This window comes from Carcharodon carcharias, chromosome 9 (assembly GCF_017639515.1).
Source record: "Carcharodon carcharias isolate sCarCar2 chromosome 9, sCarCar2.pri, whole genome shotgun sequence".
In the NCBI taxonomy this organism is placed as follows: domain Eukaryota; kingdom Metazoa; phylum Chordata; class Chondrichthyes; order Lamniformes; family Lamnidae; genus Carcharodon; species Carcharodon carcharias.
The window spans coordinates 34200620-34220188 of record NC_054475.1 but is presented as its reverse complement, the minus strand read 5'-3'; the positions used below and the strand labels follow the sequence as shown (position 1 = coordinate 34220188).

The 19569-nt window shown below is 44.8% G+C and overlaps 1 protein-coding gene across 7 annotated transcripts in view; it reads right to left on the bottom strand.

Moving 5' to 3' along the window:
• Nucleotides 1-19569, bottom strand: part of itpr3 (inositol 1,4,5-trisphosphate receptor, type 3) — a 312431-nt gene that overhangs the window by 204174 nt on the left and 88688 nt on the right. For all 7 annotated transcript variants that reach the window (XM_041195917.1, XM_041195916.1, XM_041195915.1 and 4 more), the window contains one exon: nt 18395-18516. In XM_041195917.1, coding sequence (XP_041051851.1) covers nt 18395-18516 — 122 coding nt within the window. The remainder of the gene's footprint in view (nt 1-18394; nt 18517-19569) is intronic.

Below are 19569 nucleotides of genomic sequence, written 5' to 3'. Positions count from 1 at the left end.
ATTCAGGCCTCTGAGATCCTCAGCCTGTTGTACAGAGAAATTCATAATGTTGCAATTTAATTGGAAATAGTATAAAATCAGAATATTATATAAAAGTAAGGTTAAAATTTATGAGCTCTAGATGGGAATTAAATACGTACCCTAGCCCCAGTTCGCCTAACCTAAGCCCTTCATCTGTAGATCATACTTGATCTTGACTTTCGTGTGCAATACAAGAGATAGCCTATTATTTCTTAAAGTTACTTAAAATAAGTTATTTCGGTGGAACAACTATTATGGGCCCTGCAAATCAATGGACACTGGCTACCCAAATTTCTACCTGTGTGTACAAAATGTGAATGGCACAGGCCTGAAGACAAGAGCAATGCTAAATAAAATGTTCTTTCATTCACTAAGAAAATAATATTAAATATAGCTGGAAACAAAATCATGTTATCCAGCACAAGACTTTGTTGCTATGAAAACCCTAGCAGATAATGAAGATGGTAGACAATAGAAGTATGAATAATGTAAATCCCAGTGTACATGGATCCTGACCTGTTCAAATTATGTTTCTTAATTAGAAATATCCAAAAGCATCATCATGCCTCTGTAAATTCAGGATGAATTCATCTATATTGCGGTTGAGTCTTCCCTTTGCAGGGTTCAAAATGGATAACAGTAACTTCATGTAACTCAGAGTTGAAAATATAATGGAGGTGCAGAGGGATGCTGCTTTAAAGTTTGACTTCACTCGCCCTCACTCTTCCCTTCATTGCTGCGACTGCATTCCTCACTCTCATTCCTGCAGGAGCAGGGATACGGTAGCAATTGCAGTGCCACAGGAAGTGAGGACAGCAAAGTAACTTGGGCACTATCATTAACCAATCCAAAATAAGACCAAGAGATTGCATGGAGAGTATCATGCAAAATCAGAATTGCTCACAGCTCAATTTCAAGAACTTTATTTCTTTCTTGGGAAAGATAACAAATGATGCTGGTTAGGGATTATAAATCCACCCCTGGAGAATAATTAAGGAAAGCCAACTGCAGACAAGGAGGCAGCCTTTCACAAAATCCACAAATAAGCGGTGGTTTAGAAATTGGAACTACTGGGTAAATATGACCCTGGAGTTCTCTCACTCTGAGCTGCAGCTATTTAGTGATCTTACCTACAGCTGCCCCAATCCCTTTTGAAGTGAGTTAGAGATGGGAAAGCCGTAATTGCTAGCATGGATAACCATGTACAATGGAGAACCATCAAATCTAATTTTTGATTTCAGTCTCCTTAGTGAATGCAATGAAGACTGGTTTTGGCTCCATGCGATAACGGGCAGAATGTTCTGGGTGGGGGGGGTGAAAAGCGGGAGCAGGCGTGGCCAGGTCCACACTGCCATTTTACAATTAAGACCCGCCCAGCGTACAACACAACTCCCGCGCATGGCAGGGGCGGGCGGGCGGTGGCGGGCGCGCTCAGCCTGCTGGGTCACCATTGGACCTGCATAAAGGAGTGCCTGGCAGCTTTGGAAAGGCTACTCGCAATGGCTGGGCAAAGGGATCTGCAGAGAGGCAGTGGAGGTGACTCAAGTCCAGAGGGTAGGCCATTGGGGCAGACCAGGCTGGAGGGTAGGGCTTGGCGGGGTGGGGGGGTGCAGTGTGCCCCTCTTTTTTTCCGAGGACTGCCTTGCTGCCCTCCTCGAGGAGATGGCAGCACGGCGGGAGGTGCTGGTTCCCCATGATGGGAGAAGGATGCCCCCCTCTACATGACAAAATGTGCCTGGAAGGAGGTGGTGAGCTCCCGCAACGTGGTGCAGTGCACCTGGATCCAGTGTCGCAAGCACTTCAACAACTTGTTGTGCTCTGGAAGGGTGACGACAATGTTGGCATTGGTCACTTAACCCAGCAGGCCGACTTTCCCCTCTGGTGTCCGCCCGCTTCCCAAATCTGAGTGTAGTGACGTCATTGAGTCATTGACGGCATGTGTCCTTTGCTGGGTGGGCCAGCAGATATTGCCCATGCCGAGGTCAGCCTGAGAGGGTGGTGAAGAGATAGATTCTGCACCCGCAGCATATGGTACATTGAACCCACATGACTGTTTTGGCGGCAACCTGGAGGAGCTGCACCTAGGCGCAGTGCTAGAACTGCAGGACATGTCTAAGTCAGGGTGATGACAGGCTGGGAGGGGAGCTTCAAGGTGGCATTGGCACCGATCGATCTGCTGTCCTCACCGCTCCACATGCTTGTGCCTCCTTGCTATGAAAGGATATACCATGTGGTGCCTAATGTGATGTAGGCAGCATGTGGCCAAGGGGGCAGGTGGGGAGGTGTGTAGAGCAGGGATGCTCTTTGTCACTGTATCCACGTTATCTGATCCACTGTCCTTGTTCTTCCTTTCAGCATCATCAGAGTATGGCTGGGAGGAGGAGCAGCAGAGGCCCCCTCTCACTCCTGAGGGCCCTGAAGTCCCACAAGCGTCACACCATCTCTGCCAGGCAGGCACCAGCACAGATACTAGCACCCCGGTGGGAATTAGAACATCGACTAGTGTCCCAGGGCACAATGGTGAGGGCACTTCAAAGTCGCTGGAGGAGCTGGCAGAGACGGAGAGTTCCCATGGTGCCAGCAGTCGGAGGACTGCAGGGGACCAGGCACATGCTCGGTCGGTGCCTGATGATGAGCTTCGGGAGTTGTCCGCGATGCAGCAGGTGCAGGAAATGTGGCCGGGTGTGCGGAAGCATCTGGAGAAGACACATAAGGCCAAGCTTGGCTTGGTCTCCATGGTGGAGGAGTCTACGCAGACGATCACCGAAGCAATGAGCCACATGTCCGAGCGCCATGCATCCTCCATGGAGAGAGTGGCAACTCTCGTGGAGAGGCTCCTCCAGGAGACCCATCAGGGCTTCCTGGGGAAGTGCTCTGACCAGCAAGCCCTCACATCGGCATTAACCTCAGCTGGTCAGTGCCAGTGTGGGAGATGGTCTGGGCACCAAGTTTCCCAGCTCGGTGCCAATCCATCCACCAAAGCGACCTCACGTCCACACAGCAGCTGCCTGTTGTCTCTGTGGGCACCTCCCAGGGCGCTCCGGATGAGGGTGGCAGCTTCTCCGCCCCTCTCTCAATGACCGCAGCATCTGGTGAGGCTGCGACGACTGGGGAGATACCAGCTATGGAACTGGCAGATCCCTCCCAGGCTGGGCCAGCACAGGCTCCATGGGCCAGAGGACGACTGCCAAGATCATCGAGGCCAACAAGACAGCAGGGTCAGCAGGCTGTCTCAGATGCCACTCCCAGCGATGAGGCAGCACCAAAGCGAGCACCCGGATACGTAAACATAAGGCATCTTAGGCACGTCACGGGTTTAACACTTGTGCTTTTGTGTTGGCCCGAGACAAGGTCTTTATGATTTGCTTTGAACTGGAATACCATTGTCTTTTTTTTTGCTTAAGTTTCTTTGCTTGTGATATTAAATTCAGATATGTGACCGTGGCTGAGGGTGCCTCTTTTCTTCTGCCTGTGTATGTTTTCCAAAAATATTAGGAGTGCTTTGTGAGACATTTAGCTTTATTAACAAGGCCCTTAGTTATTGTTCCTAACCAGGCAGATTTTGCACTTAGGTATCGAGTATCGAGCCTTGTCCTGGTGGTCCATCTGTGGTGTGCTAGCTGAAGGTTCATTGGATTAAAGCCTCCCGGTTGTTCCTGCCTCCCTGTAGTATGCCCGGGTCAGCATCTACCCCCTCAGCAATTCCCTGTGCATGCCCATCCTCGGACTCACTGCTGGACTCATCGTGTGCAGGCGCAGCCACTGTGTCAACGTCTTTCCAGCGCAAGATTGTGGAGAGCGCAGCATGCAACTACTATCACCAAGACACGATCTGGGGGTTACTGGAGTCCACCCCCTGAGAGGTCCAGACATCGGAAGCGCAGCTTGAGAAGACCGATGGTTCCCTCCACTGCAGCCCTTGTGGAGGCGTGGCTCCTATTGTACCACAGCTCAGCTTCTGTTCTTGGATGGCAGAGAGGTGTCATGAGCCACCTTCTGAGGGGATAGTCCTTGTCGCCCAGCAGCCATCCATCCAGCCGGGCTGGAGCACTGAAGAGCCCCGGCACCTGGGAGTATCTGAGGATGTAGGTGTCGTGGGAGCTGCCTGGGTACCTTGCACGGACTTGTAAAATCAGCATCCTGTGATCACACACTATCTGCACGTTCATGGAGCGGAAGCCCTTCCTGTTGACGAAGGCACCAGGCTCACCTGCTGGCGCCTTGATGGCCACATGTGTACAGTCTATTGCACCTTGGATGCGGGGGAAGCCAGCAAAGGCCGTGAAGCCTCTGGCTCACTGTGTCTGGCTTGCCTGGTCCCAGCGGAAGTGGATGAAGGTCAATGCACGCCTGAACAGAGCATCTGTAACCTGCTTGACACAAGTGTGGACAGCTGATTGGGAGACACTGTAAGATCAACCACCAAGCACTGGAAGGAGCCAGAGGCATAGAAGTTAAGATCTTCAGAGCCATTGGCATGTGGTGTCCGCCCACACAGTTAGCGGAGATCTCAGGCCCAATCACAGGCACGGAAAAATCGGCGTCAATTGGTGAGTCAAGGTCCTTAAGTGCCCCGTTAATTAATGGCGGGCGCGCATCAGATATCATCGTGCGTCCGCCCAATGAAATATTGCGATGTCGCGCAGTGACATCGGAACACTCGCCCGATGTCACCATGTGTCATTTTACACACGGACGTGTGGGGCCCGCCCCCAGGACGCCAATGGGAAAATTCTGCCCAGCATTACAAGCTGCTAATAAAATTGGGTGTTTAACTTTAGATTGAAAGCTGGAACAAAATTGGTATCAATTTAAAGCTGCATGCCAGCCAGAAAAAGGAAGCAATATAATGCAGCAATTTTGGCAAGCCTGAAGTCAGGCCACATATCACTAAAGCTACACTGGCAATGGATGTAGTGAATGGAGCGAGTGTAAAGATTGTTAACTTAAATTTATCTGTATTCCTGAATGAATGTGCTCAACAGAAAATTGTTTTCAATTTTAAATCCTGCAAATGAAGGATCGAATACAATATGGATTAATTCAGCCTGAATTTTCAGAGGCCTGATGATGCTTTTGGATATTTCTAGTTAAGAAACATAATTTGAACAGGTCAAGATCTATGAACAGTGGGATTTATGTTATTTGTAATTCCACAGTCAGCCAACCTGAATTTGCCAGAATACTTGCTGACTTTGTCATGGATGATCAGGCTGAACAGTGGGAAGGCTAAAGTTACTGTGAACTAGTGGTTGGAGAAAATGGGGTGTTGAACAGAGGAGACAAATGGCTATACTTTTGAAAGCTGTAAGGATCAGGCCAAAGGATAGATGCAAGTGCGTGCTGTTGATAGCTATGGACTGAGAAGAATGAAGGGGTGATTAGCAGCAGGAATGAGGGAGGATGAAAAGAGCAGTGATGGATGTCATGAGTGGGAAATGTTGTGATAAGAAGAGAAAGGGAAGATGGTGTAAAGACTATGGAATCAGACAACAGCACTGAGAGGAGTTAGGAGTATAATAGCTGTAGAACGGATGCCATTGATTTTGGTCATGAAGAGCAGGATTTTCCTTCTCCACGTGGAAAAGACAAATGGTCCCAGTCGATGCTGGTGAGGCCTCCAGCATCAAGAGGAAATCTGCTGCTGCCAAGGAAGGAAAACACATTGTCACTGCAGTGAACTATCACTGCAGCATTTTCAAAAGAACACTGAGTTGGGCGGAGGAGAAGTGTCATCAAATATCAGAATTAAAGCAAAGAGAACGAAGTATTTACACAGTTACCAGCCAGATAGAGACCTGAAGATTCAGCTCATCAATCAATGGCTGAACCAGATGATACACCAGCCCAAGGTTTATTAAAAGTGTAACTGTTTCAGTGCACACACCACTGAGGTTTTGAAAAGGGAGTTTCATATTTGGTGATCAAGAATTATTTCAATGATCATTAAGATTTATTTTTCAACAGACAACATGACAGTGCAGAGTGAGGTTGTCAGAATGAACTGCTCCTGATTGCTTTAGGCACTGATGGAGACCCACCTCATCCCAATGAGGTGACTGTGCCCTTTATGAGATATGGGGCAGGATTTTTAGGTCGGCATGTGGACGTGGTCGGCGGGCCTGGGAGTGGCCGTGATTTCACGCTGTCTGGCCAATTAAGGGAGGGAGGCAGGAAGGGAGCTCTGAAGAAGAGTCATACAGATTCGAAATGATAGCTCTGTTTCTCTCTCTACAGACGCTGCCCGACCTGCTGCGTTTTTCCAGCATTTTCTGTTTTTAGTTCAAGAATTATAGTTTGCTTCTGCATGATGCACAATTATCCAAAACAGAAATACAGTCCTTCTATCAGCAGACAAGATGATGAAAAAGCAGAGGGTCTCCATCACATGCAAAGGTCACCCATGAAGGAAACAAGGTGGCATGAGAAGCCATTGCCAGCATGTAGTGAGATTGAGGGCCAAATCATTAATTGCCTTCTACATAAACAATTATCCACTGAAAATTCCTTTGCAAATGTCCACAACTGACTAATTCAGAAGAGCAATGTCTGTAAAACTTGCTTACTCATGAATCTAATCCATTATTCTAACACAGTCTTCTTCAACTGTCAGGAAGTCGTGAGGTAAGTGGATGAGTCTTTTCGACCATAGCCTTTGAGGATTGAGGTGATACAATTCCTGGTGAAGTTGTGGAATGACTGCTTTCCAGCTACAAATCACCTGCACTTTCAGGGTGACCTATACGGTTCCCTTTTGTGCTGTCATCAGAGGGGAAAACAAGAATGAAACCCCTGAGGTAACATTCTGAGAGACAGCAACATCTACCTACAGTTATCATATCTGACAAACAACTGATGCTGGGCATTGGTTCTGCTGGGATAATAGCTAGTGAGAAAACAAAATCAGTAGTTCCAATTAAGACTTGTCAGCTCTGAATCATGTGGTGTGAAGGACCTCTTGCAAGGAATCAATGGTAGCAGTTGTAGCTGCAGTCCAGAGAGCGTAGCTATCTTTAGATTCTTTCCTTGGAGGCTTGTAGCCACAGATCTCTCCTGGGTTGCCACACTTTTCACTGTGGTCAGCATTATGTCCTTGCAAACTTACTTCATTGTCTTGCAGATGGAAATTGTGAGCTTAATCAATTTACTCAGCATCTGCAGAACATTCACAGAAATGGGCTCTGCTACCTCCACACAAGTTCTATGTTCCTGTATCATTCTTCTTTTGAACACAAGACTCCTGGGTCCCTTGGCTACTCAGTGGAGGACAATCATTTTTCTCCCCTCCAATGTAGTTGACACTTAACCACTCTCTGAAATGGCTGAGCAAACCACTCAGTTCAAGGGTAATTAGAGCTGGGCAACAAATCCTGCCCCTTGCCAATGATGCCCACATCCCATGAAAGAATTTTTAAAATCAGCATTGGAAACCCACTCATCTTACACTCCCAGGTCCTTCTGCTCACTGGTGCTTTATGTTTCATAATTCCATCCGATTCCATCCCTCTCCCGGAAAATGGTCTGAGTGTTTCTTTCTTTATTAAACCAGTCTGTTTGAAAACTTGGTGTCATAGTCGGTTCCAAGATGAGATTCCAGCTCATACTTATGCCATCACTGAGACCATCTATTTCCACCTCCAAAACATGGCCTGGCCTCACCCCTGTCTCAGCTAGTAAGAACTGAAGAAATAGGAGCAGGAGTAAACCATACAGCCCGTCAAGTCAGCTCCACCATTCCATATGATCAGGCTGATCCTGGGCTTCAACTCACTTTCCATCCCGTTCCCCATTTCCTTTGATTCCCGAGAGACCAAAAATCTGTCTCAGCCTTAAATATATTCAATAATAGCACATCCTCAACCCTCCGGAATAGAGAATTTCAGAGGTTCACAACCCATCTTGTGAAGAAATTTCTTTTCATCTCAGTCCTAAATGATCAGTTCCTTATCCTGAAACTGACCCCATGTTCTAGATTCCTTAGCCAGGGGAAACAACCTCTTAATATCCACCCTGTCAAGCCCTTCATAATCTTGAATATTTCAGTGAGGTCACCTCTTGTTCTTTTCAACTCCAGAGAATATGGACCCACTATACTCAGCAACTCATCACAGGACAACTCTCTCACCCCAGGGATGAAACCCTTGCTGTTCTGCCTCCAATACAGTTATATCCTTCCTTAAATATGGAGACTAAAATGCACACATTCCAGGTGTGGTCTCAACTAAGCCCTGTACATTTGTAGCAAGACTTCTTTACTGCTTTCTTAAATGCTTGCTGTACCTGAATGCTAACTACACTTACACCTAAGTTTCTCTAGGCATAAACATTTACAAGTTTCACGTCTTTTAAACAATGTTCTGCTTTTCTATTCTTACAATCAAAGTAAATAACCTCATACTATATTCCATTTGCCACCTTAGTGCCCACACACAAACATGTCTATAACTCTTTGCAGCCTCTGTGTCCTCTTCTCAGCTTTTGTTCCCACTTAGCTTTCTATCATCGGCAAATTTAGATACATTATTCTCTGTTTCTAAGTCATTAACATGGATTGTAGCATGGTGGCATAGCGGTATTGTTGCTGGACTGATATTCCAGAGAGGCAAAGTAATGCTCTGGGGACCAGGGTTTGAATCCCACCATGGCAGATGATGAAATTTGAAGTCAATGAAAATCGGGAATTAAAAGCCTGATGATGACCATGAAACCATTGTCGATGTTGTAAAAACCCATCTGGTTCAGTAATGTCCTTTAGGGAAGGAAATCTGCTGTTCTTACCTGGTCACCTACACTCCAGACCCACAGCAATGTGGTTGACTCTTAAAACGCCCTCTGAATAAGGGCAATTAGTGCAGGCCTAGCCAGCGATGCCCACATCCAATTAATAAAAAAAGGGCAAAGCACATTTAACCTTACGAATTAAAAATGAGGTTCCTTTCAATTTGTTTCCTTTGTAGGCACAGTTGTAGGCTAACAGGCTGGTTAGATCTTAAATGCCTTTGACTCAGACACACAAACTCCATTCTGTTTATACCTAGCTTCCCCTTTGAATGTAAATTTTCCATTCTATTACTAGGTTTTTTAATTTTACCTCTTCTAACAATAATCCTTTCATTCCACCAATTTTATTTGTAATATAAACATATTGCTTAGCATCTCCCAGCCAGGTACAAGATTTAACCCATTCTTTTGAATGGTTTATTCAACAAATGCAAATTTACAGCTTATCTTTTAACTTCCTTAGATTTATCGAATTAACATCTCAAAACTACTATGCATCAAAGCCGCCCAGACTAGCTGGCTTTAATCCAATTAAAACATAAACATTGAGATAGACCCTGCTACAATTCCAATTTAAAAATAATTTCCAATAACATTATAGACATTAATATCTCTTCATGACACAAGGCATAATCCTACGAAGGGGAAAGATAGGGAAAACAAGTCCAGAGCTCCCTGGATAATAAAACAGATAGAGATTAAGATGAAGCAGAAAAAATATGCATATGACATACGTCAGGTGATAATACAATTGGCGAACCAGGCTGCATGTAGCAGGTTCAGAGGAGAATTGAAAAACAAATAAGAGAAGCAAAGAGAGAAGGTGAGAAGAGACTGGTAGCTAACATAAAATGGAATATAAGAGTCTTCTGTGGGCATATAAATAATAAAAGTGTGGTAAGGGTAGCAACCATTTAGGGACCAGAAATGAGATTTATGCATGAAGGCAGGGGACATGACTGAGGTATCAAGTGTATACTTTGCAACTGTCTTTACCAAGGAAGAAGATGCTGCCCAGCTCATGGTGAAAAAGGATGTAGTTCAGACGCTTGCAGGATTTAAAATTGATAAGGAATAGGTATTGGATAGGTTGTATTTATTTAAAAGTTCATAAGGCACCAGGACTGAATGACTTGCCTCCAAGAACACTGAAGGAATTGAGAGTGGAAATTGCAGAGCATTGGCCATAATTTTCCCATCTTCCTTAGGCTCAAGCGTGGTGTCCAATGACTGGAGAGTTGCAAATGTTCAATAAAGGGTATAAAGATAAGTCCAGCAACTACAGGTCAGTCATCTTAACCTTTGTGGTAGGGAAGCTTTTAGAAACGATAATTTGGGAAAAAATTGATAATCTCTTGGGAAAATGCAGATTAATTAAGGAAAGCCTGCACGGATTTATTAAGAGTGAATTGTGTTTAACTAACTTGCCTGAGCATTTTGATGAGGTAACAGAGAAAGAGATAATAAAGCTAATGATGTTGATGTGGTGTACACGGGCTTCCAAAAGACATTTAAGATAAAGTGCCACACAACAGACTTGTGAGCAAAGTGTAAAGAAAATATTACATTTTCCAACATTACTGTGGATTACTGTGAAGCAGGCTTGTGGGGGCTGAGTGTATGTTGGGTGTGTGTGACTAATTTACTTAAACTGAAGTCACTCAGACTGCAAGGTTTAAATCATCAAAGGGATTAGGTGTAAAAACTGGCATTTTGAAGTGGAAACGGACAAGCTAAGATGGGATACAAGTAGATACTGCATGCAAAGAAATTTGCATTAGGAGATAAATAAAGAGTGAATTTTTGGCTATTGAATTTCAAAGAGGAAAAAGGAAGTTTTACAACTAGCAAAGATCATAAACAAATAAAGCAAAGTTATTAAGTTTATTTTTCCGGAAGACAACATGAAAGATTTTAGATTCTGGGAAAGGCAACTTTCAAAAGACTTTTAAGAAAAATGGATTTAATGATGAAAGGGGAAAATATATTTCAGGAAAGCTTGAAAGCTTTGAGGTATGTGGCCGCGTGATCTTGAATAGTGCGCTGTGTGAGCACCATCCTGTGAAGTAAGCAACTTCTAGCCACCCCAGAGAAGCGTCTGGTTGTTCCAGAAAGCAAGGTTTTGTTACAGGCTTGGATTTCCATAGTTGAGTGAGATGGAGTGAGAAGCTTGTGAAATACCTCCCCTATAGCAACAGTGGGTACCTTACAGTAATATTATTGGATGTGTGATAGATTAAGAATCTATAGGGTCTGTTGCCTGGAAAATGGTGTTTACTTGTGAGTCTAGCTAAGTAAAAAATCTTTTGGGAAATGTTATAAAACTAAGCTGAACTGTGTAACATAACCTTGTGTGTTTAATTTTTTTTATTTTGTGAAAACATGTTTTAATTTAATATTTAAAATCTCCAAAGGTGGCAGTGGAACCTTTACTTCTGACTTCCATGCACATACCATCACTTAATAAAATACAAGTTACAAAATCATTGTGAGAGCCTGGCCAAGTTTACCTTTGGGATTTGGTCAGCCAGGCAAATGCCACCTGCCATATGATAACTAAAGTTAGAACTCATGGAATAAAAGGGACAGTAAAAACATGGATACTCAATTAATTACTTGACAGGAAACAAAGAATAGTTGTGAACTGTTGTTTTTTGGACCGGAGAAAGATGTTCCCGAGGGATCAGTGTTAGGAACGCTGTTCTTCCAGATATATGTAAATGACCTAGACCTTGGTGTATAGGGCACAATTTCAAAAGTTACTGACGATACAAAACTTGGAAGTATTGTGAACCATAAGGAGGATAGTGTAGAACTTCAAAAGGACACAGGGAAGAATTGTCCCAGATTTGCACTAAGTGCAGTAGAGGACGAGAAAAATTACATTTTACCTGCCAGCCACAATGGTAGCTTCTCATGCCGTATCATCCCCGCCACATTACTTATGCATTCCTGGGAAACAGGTCGTTTCGATGACAGGCAGGATCTCATTCGCCTGCCACGCCAACACCTCACCTCTTCCATATTCCAGGCGTCATATTTGAAGTGAAGCCATGCAGACATCTCTCAGCACTTCCAGCCCACAACTGCTGCACAGAAGACATGGTCCTGAAAGCCAAGAAAACTGCAGTCCCCAGGTTTAATGACGCATCCCTCGAGCACCAGTTGGATGCAGTGGAGGCTCACCATGATGTCCTCTACCCCCACTCTGGCCACAGGATGGGCAGCAACGTCACCAATCCAGCTTGTGAGGCAGTGGCAACGTTGGTCAACACCAACACCCTGCAGAAGAAGACAGCCGCCCAGTGCCAGAAAAGGATGAATGATCTCCTCTGTTCCGCCATGGTAAGTCACTCTTCCCATCACTCTCAACTCACACACTCACAAACCCATCACACATCCAGAGAGGCTCCACTCACTGCCAGTTCAAGGGACATCACCATTCACTCTCTCACACACACCTTCATTGTCCTCATCCTCATCATGGGACCACTTACCACCCACACAGGCCAGGCATACTTATCATCTGGCCTGGCAAATGTCCTGCTTGCACACTCTCTATCTTTATTCATGCAGGAGAAGTTGGCACACAACAAAAGGGATAGGTCGCAGGCTGCTGGAGGAATGCCTGAAATCAAGGTCCTCACAGACTTTGAAATCAGAGCTATCCAGCTGGCTGGCAAGGATCTGGGCCATTCCTGTGCTGACGGTGAGGTCAGCGGTCCCCTACCAAGTGAGGATCCAGCAGTGCAACATCCATCAGACAACCATGCTGTGAGTGATGTGTCCTGTTTCACAGGCCACTGCCATACCCTAATTATCTCCCCTTGCTTTCGCAGGCACACCTGGGAAGCAGCCAACAGAGACCTTGATCCAGGGCCTCCAATCAAGTCCTGAAGAAACCTCTGAAGAAGAATCTGGAGGCACCCTCCTTGAAGTCCCATCACAGCGCTCACCACACATTCCACCAACACAGGGACACACACCTGGTGGCACTTGGCTTTAGAGTAGCCTTGGAAATCACAATCTAGTGAGCACATCACACTTTCTGATCCACTGCAGGTGGCGGCAGGGACTTCCCAGGTCCCCGGCACTCGGAGGATTGCTGGAGGTCAGAAATTTGATGAGTCCAAGTCAGATGACGAGCCTCTTGGCTGGGACATGCCTCAGTTTTTGGAGCTGCAAAGGCAAGTTCGAGAACATCAGGAAGGGATGTCCGCTGCACTCCTCAGATTGCAAGGTACAATGGAGGAGTCTGTCTGCCTTCAGGCTGAAGTGATAATGCCAGCTTGCCAATGCACCAGGGTCAACATTGGCAGGCTGGCAGCCGCCATGGCAATCTTGGTCCAGGACATTGCTTCTGCACCATTGCACAGACTGAACTCCATTACTGATGCCAAAGTTGGCCTCCAACAATGTGTATGTGAGAGGGGTGTGGGGACAGCTCAATCCCTGACATTTTCCAGAGTCCACAGAGGCTGCAAGATTGGCTCCTAGGGGACAAGGGCTACCCGCAGAGGACGTGGCTGATGACACCTGTGCAGCAGCCTCAGACTGCAGCAGAGCGATGCTATAACGAGGCTCAGCTGCAACTCACAACTTGGTGGAGCAAACCATTAGGATGCTGAAAATTAGGTTCCAGTGACTGGACTTGTCTGGTCGAGTCCTGCAATACAGTCCGCAGAGGGTGTCGCACATCATCATTGCCTGCTGCGCCCTTTACAACATGGCGCTGCAACGGGGAGATGAGCTGGCTGAGGAGGAGATGGAGAAACTTGAGGTCTCCTCTGATGAGGAGGACATTGATGGGATTGAGGGTAAGGAAGTCCTCAAAGGTGACGATGACGGCAATGAGACCCTCACACTGGCCAGATGAAATAGACACGCTTGGGAGGCCCTCATAGTTGCTAGCTGTGCAGGGTGATGGTGACATGCAGTGAGGAGACCCCCATAGATCCTCACATTGCATTTGCAAACATTTGACTCCAGTCTGGCTTATGGCAGTGCACATATCCTCAGTGCTCAGCCTCATGTTATGGAGCTGCAACAGGACCCTTAATAGTCGCTCGATTCCAGGAGGATGATGATGACTTGAAGTGAGGACAATCCATAGATCTTCACATAGTCTCTGAGAATGTCTGACTCCTGTCTGTCCGAGGGCAACCCGTTTGCACTCTGTGCTCAGGGTCACATCATAGGGATCTGTGGTCGACTGAGAATGTAGGGGTCGTGAACGTTCCCTGGAAACCATGCGCAGACCTGCAGGATGTGTTTGAGGTGGTCGCACACCAGCAAATTCAGGAAATGGAAGCCCTTGTGGTTGACATAGTTGACCGCTTGTTGCAATGGAGATCTGAACGCCACGTGAGTGCAGTCGATAGCATCTTGCATCTGTGGGAATCCAGAGATCTGGACAAATCCAACCACTCTTGCATCCTGGTTGTCCTGGTCCCAGTGCAAAATGCAAAAGTTATGTGCCCTCGTGAAAATGCATCCATGACCTCATAGGTGCATTTGTAAGTGGAAGCTTGTGATATCTCACAGAGGTCACCAGTGAAGCCCTGAAAGGAGCCGACATGCTCGGATGGTCCAGCATGGGGTAATGATTCTGGCGGGCTGGGCTTATATTGATATGCACATGTATTACAATAAGGTTCCCGATGTCTGATGGCAGGAAACCCAGCCCTCCATTGATGGGGCTGAGCGGCCAACCACAAAATGGTTTCATGATGTTGTGAAACTGATTTTTGGCCTTCTTGCCGTATTGTCCGCTCACACCGCCGAACATGCCCACGGATGCCACACAAACTGCAAGATCCTCAAACCAGTTAGACAATTGCAGGGACTGAGGCTACGCCACTGCTATGTCTGGGTCCCCATGCCTACCTAACTGACAGTCACACCTATCTGTCCTTGGTTGCAGACCAAATCAAAAGTACCTAGCCTAAGGGGTCTAACTGCCTCCCAGATGCATCGCAGTGTCTAAAGCTCAGCCTCCAGTTCATCAACTCTGAGCTGAAGTTCCTTGATCTGTAAACACTTAAAGCAGATGTGGTTGCCATGTATCACACTGGTGTCCGCCAGTCCCCACATGCTACACATAACTTTCCTAGCCATCTTTATTCTGTTTTATTTAACTAGTTAGGTTTTAAGTTTTAAAATATCATTTAACTGTTACTTGTGGTTATATTAAGTAGTTTAACTTATTAAGCTATAAATTTTAATGCAATACTTCGATCTCCACAGTACTGATTTAAACTCCTGTCCCTGTTTAGAGGGATAAAATCTTAAAATTCAACACCCAATCATCTAGCTGCTCACCTAATTAATGCCTTTGGACATTCATCAGCTACTGGAGGCTCAAAAAAGGTACAAAAAGTAGCACCTCCATCTCCCACTGTACCAAATTCGTAAGTTAGCACTAAATCCTCATTGCCTCCACTCTGTGCTGTCACAAAACCAATCTGTTTTTTTGGAGGGCTGATGACTCACACCCAAGTTGCAACTACTAAGTCAGCTTCCTGCTGCAGTAATTGACAGCTATTCAGATAACTACCTTCAATTGATTGGCAGATAACTGCCACAGCCATGTAGTCTCTGTTAAAATAGGCTTTTTTACCTAGCTTGCAGTTGTAATGTTCTGTCAGAGTCTGACTGTTAATCTAAATTATAGCTTCACAAACATTTACCAGAGATATCCCAGCTGCACCAAATTCCCGAGTTAGTACACGTTCCTCATTGCACTCAGTCCTCATCATCTCCGCTTGTGCTCATCTGCTGCTGAATCATTCACTTGTGCCTTAGATTCCTCTAGACTTGACTATTGCAACAGTACTGGCTGCCCTCCCACATTCTACCTTCTGTAAACCTGAGGTCATCCAAAACTCTGCTGCTCATGTCTTATTTCACAGAAAATCCCAATTTCAAATCAGCCCTGTGCTCATTGAACACACTGGCTCCCAGTCCAGCAACTTCTTGATTTTAAAATTGTCATTCTCATTTTCAAATCCCTCCATGGCCTCGCTGCTCCCCAATTCTGTAATCTCCTCCAATCCAATCTCCTCTGAGATATCTGTGCTCTTCTAATTCTGGTTTATTGTGTATCATCAATTTTAATTGCTCCACCATTGGTGGCCATGCCTTGAGTTGCCTAGTCCCCAGGTTCTGGAATACCAACCCTGCACATCTCCATCTCTCTATCCTCTGATAAGACACTCATTAAAACCACTCCTTTCCCAAGGTTTTGGTCATCTGATCTAATATCACCTAATGTGGCACTGGGTCATACTTTGTTTTATAATGCTCCTGTGAAGCACCTTGTGATGTTAAATACATTACATAAATATTATAAAGGCATTACATAAAGTTGTTATAATTTCATTGACTACAGCTGCTCAATAAACTGCAGCGCACCCCTGCTATTACCAACCATTTCCTGCCTTCCCCTTTCCCATTTCCCATTGCCTTTCCCATCTGTCACTCAATATTGGAAAGCTTTCTCCTAGTGAGCATTCATTGGTATCAGGGTACGCATAACACTTCCAATGGTAGTTTATAGTCCATAACTATGAGTGATATTTTCCTTTTCAAGGAGAAAACAAAGTAAGAAAGTAAAATGGTGTTTGGGACGACATTCAAAATAAACCATTCTCTGGCGATAATGATTTCAAGAGTAGGATAGTACAACCACTTCTTCATTTAGCATTACCCTACTACACTTATTCTCAGGCACTATTGTCAGGCACAATTGTCAGGCACATTGACATGGTTGGAAGAAAGGAGCATGTGGGAGACAAGGGGGACCTTGTTACATTTAAGGGTACATTCATTTTGCCATTTATCCGGTGAGAATATAGTGGCCCTGTTGTGCATTAGTGAGCCTTGTTAGGTTATTTAACCTTTCCTTGCACTTTGTATCCATAAAAGGATAGTATAGGGGGCAGTCACATCCAAACCACCTCCCCCCATCTTCTTTAATGGACTTCTATTCTCACCATTAACTCTGCCAGTAATATCTCCACTGAAGTGTCCAAGAATATGGAGGCCCCTGGCACAGTAGAGACTTCCATGGCTGGTGGTTCTGTTATTGCTGTGATTTGATGGCTCTGCCCTGATCCACCAGAACGTCCAATGATGTTAGCCCTTTAAGTAACTGCAGCCATTTAAAAGCTGCAGCTACATCGCACTTCCATTTCTCCCACTAGTGGCAGACCACTCAGCAATATCCACCTCTGTACAAAATGAGCAACAGCATCCTTCGCAATAAATTCAAAGCACTTACCACAGTATCATGTGGGGCAGAGAGAAGTCTTACATCACCACATTTGCACAGTGGAAGGAAAATTCTGTCCACAATACATCCGAACACTCAGAGTTCCCAGGGCTGATGCAACATCGTGTATCTGGTTATCATCGCCATCTTGCGTTTTTTGTCCACTTCTTTTCTGAAACTCCTAGCTCGAGTTCAATAATCACATTGAAATACCAATGCTACTATCCCTTGTGCCTCAACCAATTGGCTATTCTTCATGTGTGAACCTAGACCAAGTGATAGCAGCAAATGCCGCCCTGCAAGAGGTATCACTGCTGAACCAGTTAATATTTTACATCCATACACATACACATTCCAGTGAGCAGTGACCTGAAACAGGAAGTACAGCGGATATTTCCCTTCCATAACCCAGCAACACTGAGGCAAATTGCATTTCCCTCACAACCACTCTCACTAACATCAGCTAATTCACCAGGGATTGAAGTTTCAGCTTTCTAGCCAGTGTATTTATACATCGGGCCATTAATGGAGATAGAAAGGCAAGTATATGAAAATAACATTGAAAAGCAATTTCATGTTATACTATAACAGCACAGCAACAAGCAAAAAGGAATACTGTCTCTCATGGAAATCCATCAGACTTCTAGGGATAAAATGATGTGAAACAGAAGCCCCTTTAGAGGGTTGTCAGGTTTAGTACATTGCCTTAATGTATCCGCAATGCTTGAAAATTTGTTAACATTTCAAAATTGAATGATCTTGCCTTGATTGATGAAGCTTGAATATGACAACAGTTTAGAAGACATGACAGTTAGACCTAAGTAAGACCAAAGATACTCTTCTATTTACCTTTAACAGACTGGTGGTACATGTTTGGTGGGCTTTTCATCAGAGGTGCTGACTGGAAAGTAAATGTTCCTATAGATTATAATATCATCTGAAATTCAGCAAACTATCAACCAGGATTCAACTAGCCGCATAATTTTTTTTCACTTTTTAACCACTTTGAACAGGGAGAGTATGCCTTACATTTTCATCTCTGAATGCTTCTGAATGGCAAATACAAACAATGTCCCACATTGTTGAAACATGCCACTCACTAAAGTACCGAGTTGCCTACATGCTTTGCATGCTGCTTATGATAATTCTTTAAAATTGCTGGAATTGTAAGCCAACTCCACATAAATAAACTGCAAACACTCAATTACAGATTTTTGGGATCATTATCAATGCAAGCCAAAAAAAACCCAAATCTATTCTGTAAAAGGATACTCAAAAATTAAACAATTGTGCAAGAAATATAAGAAACAGACGTCTTACCTGCAGCTTCTGTAACAGTGCAATGTCTGCTATTTTATCTTTGTCCTGCTTTGCTTGCTTTGCTTTCCAGTATTGCTTTTGTGCTGAGTAGCGGTTCATTGGACATACTTTGAAAAGACAATCTGCAACACAAGATTTTAAATATTCAATAATAACATATTATTAAGTACGCTTTTGGTCATTCAAGCTTACAGGATATTTGCTACACAACTTGCCAATGGAAACGTATCTGTTGGGATTTGGATTTCCACAGATCCCAATGGAGGCCCCTAAAACAAAATAATATAGTGCGCTCCCAGGATTACTCAACTTCACTCAACGTGCACATCCAGCTGCGTCCAGATTTGGGATTTTCTTTGGAAGCTTTTTAAACAGATTGTTATTATGCATACTTCTTAACTGAAACAAGAGTTCAAACAGGAAATAAGAGTGGAAGCCAATTAAGCACTTAATGTTTGATGAACAAAGGATCTGGTTCAGTGGGACTTAACTAACATGGCTGATGCCTTCCCTGCTGCAAATGAGATGAGCAACAACAATTTTTATCTATGTAGCACCATTAACATAATAAAACATCCCAAGGCACTTCCCAAGTATGGGCATGCAGAAGACTAAAGCGCATGATATATGTGCAGCTGCCAACAGTTGATAAGAAAGATTAGAGCGCATGGTATATGTGCAGCTGCCAACAGTTGATGATAGCCCGGTTGGATGGAGTATTGGTGCAGAACAAAAAACAAGGGAAGGTAACGGATGCCAAGTAATAGAATTATCCAGACTGAAGAAACTGTTTCCGTGATGGATGAGAAAGGATTGATGGGAGGCATGAGAATAGCAAGGGCAAAATGGGGTGGCTTAAAAAGAACGGAAGGAATGGCATGGGGTTGGTATGGGAAGGATGAAATGGCATGGGATGGAGGTGACATGGTGGAATGGGTTAAGTATGGCAAAGTGGCAAGGGCAATTATTTGATACAACTTATTATTTGAAAGCTATCCTTCGTGCTAAAAATGAAGATTCACTAGATTTGAATGAAAAATTTTAGAAAAGCTGTCAGGCGAATTAAAAGAACAGATTAGCATTAGGGAGAATTTTCTCCCCATCAGGGGGGCTGAGCGGGAGCGGGCATGGTGGGGGCGTGCAGCTGATCGCTGCCCGCGATCGGCTGCGTGGCG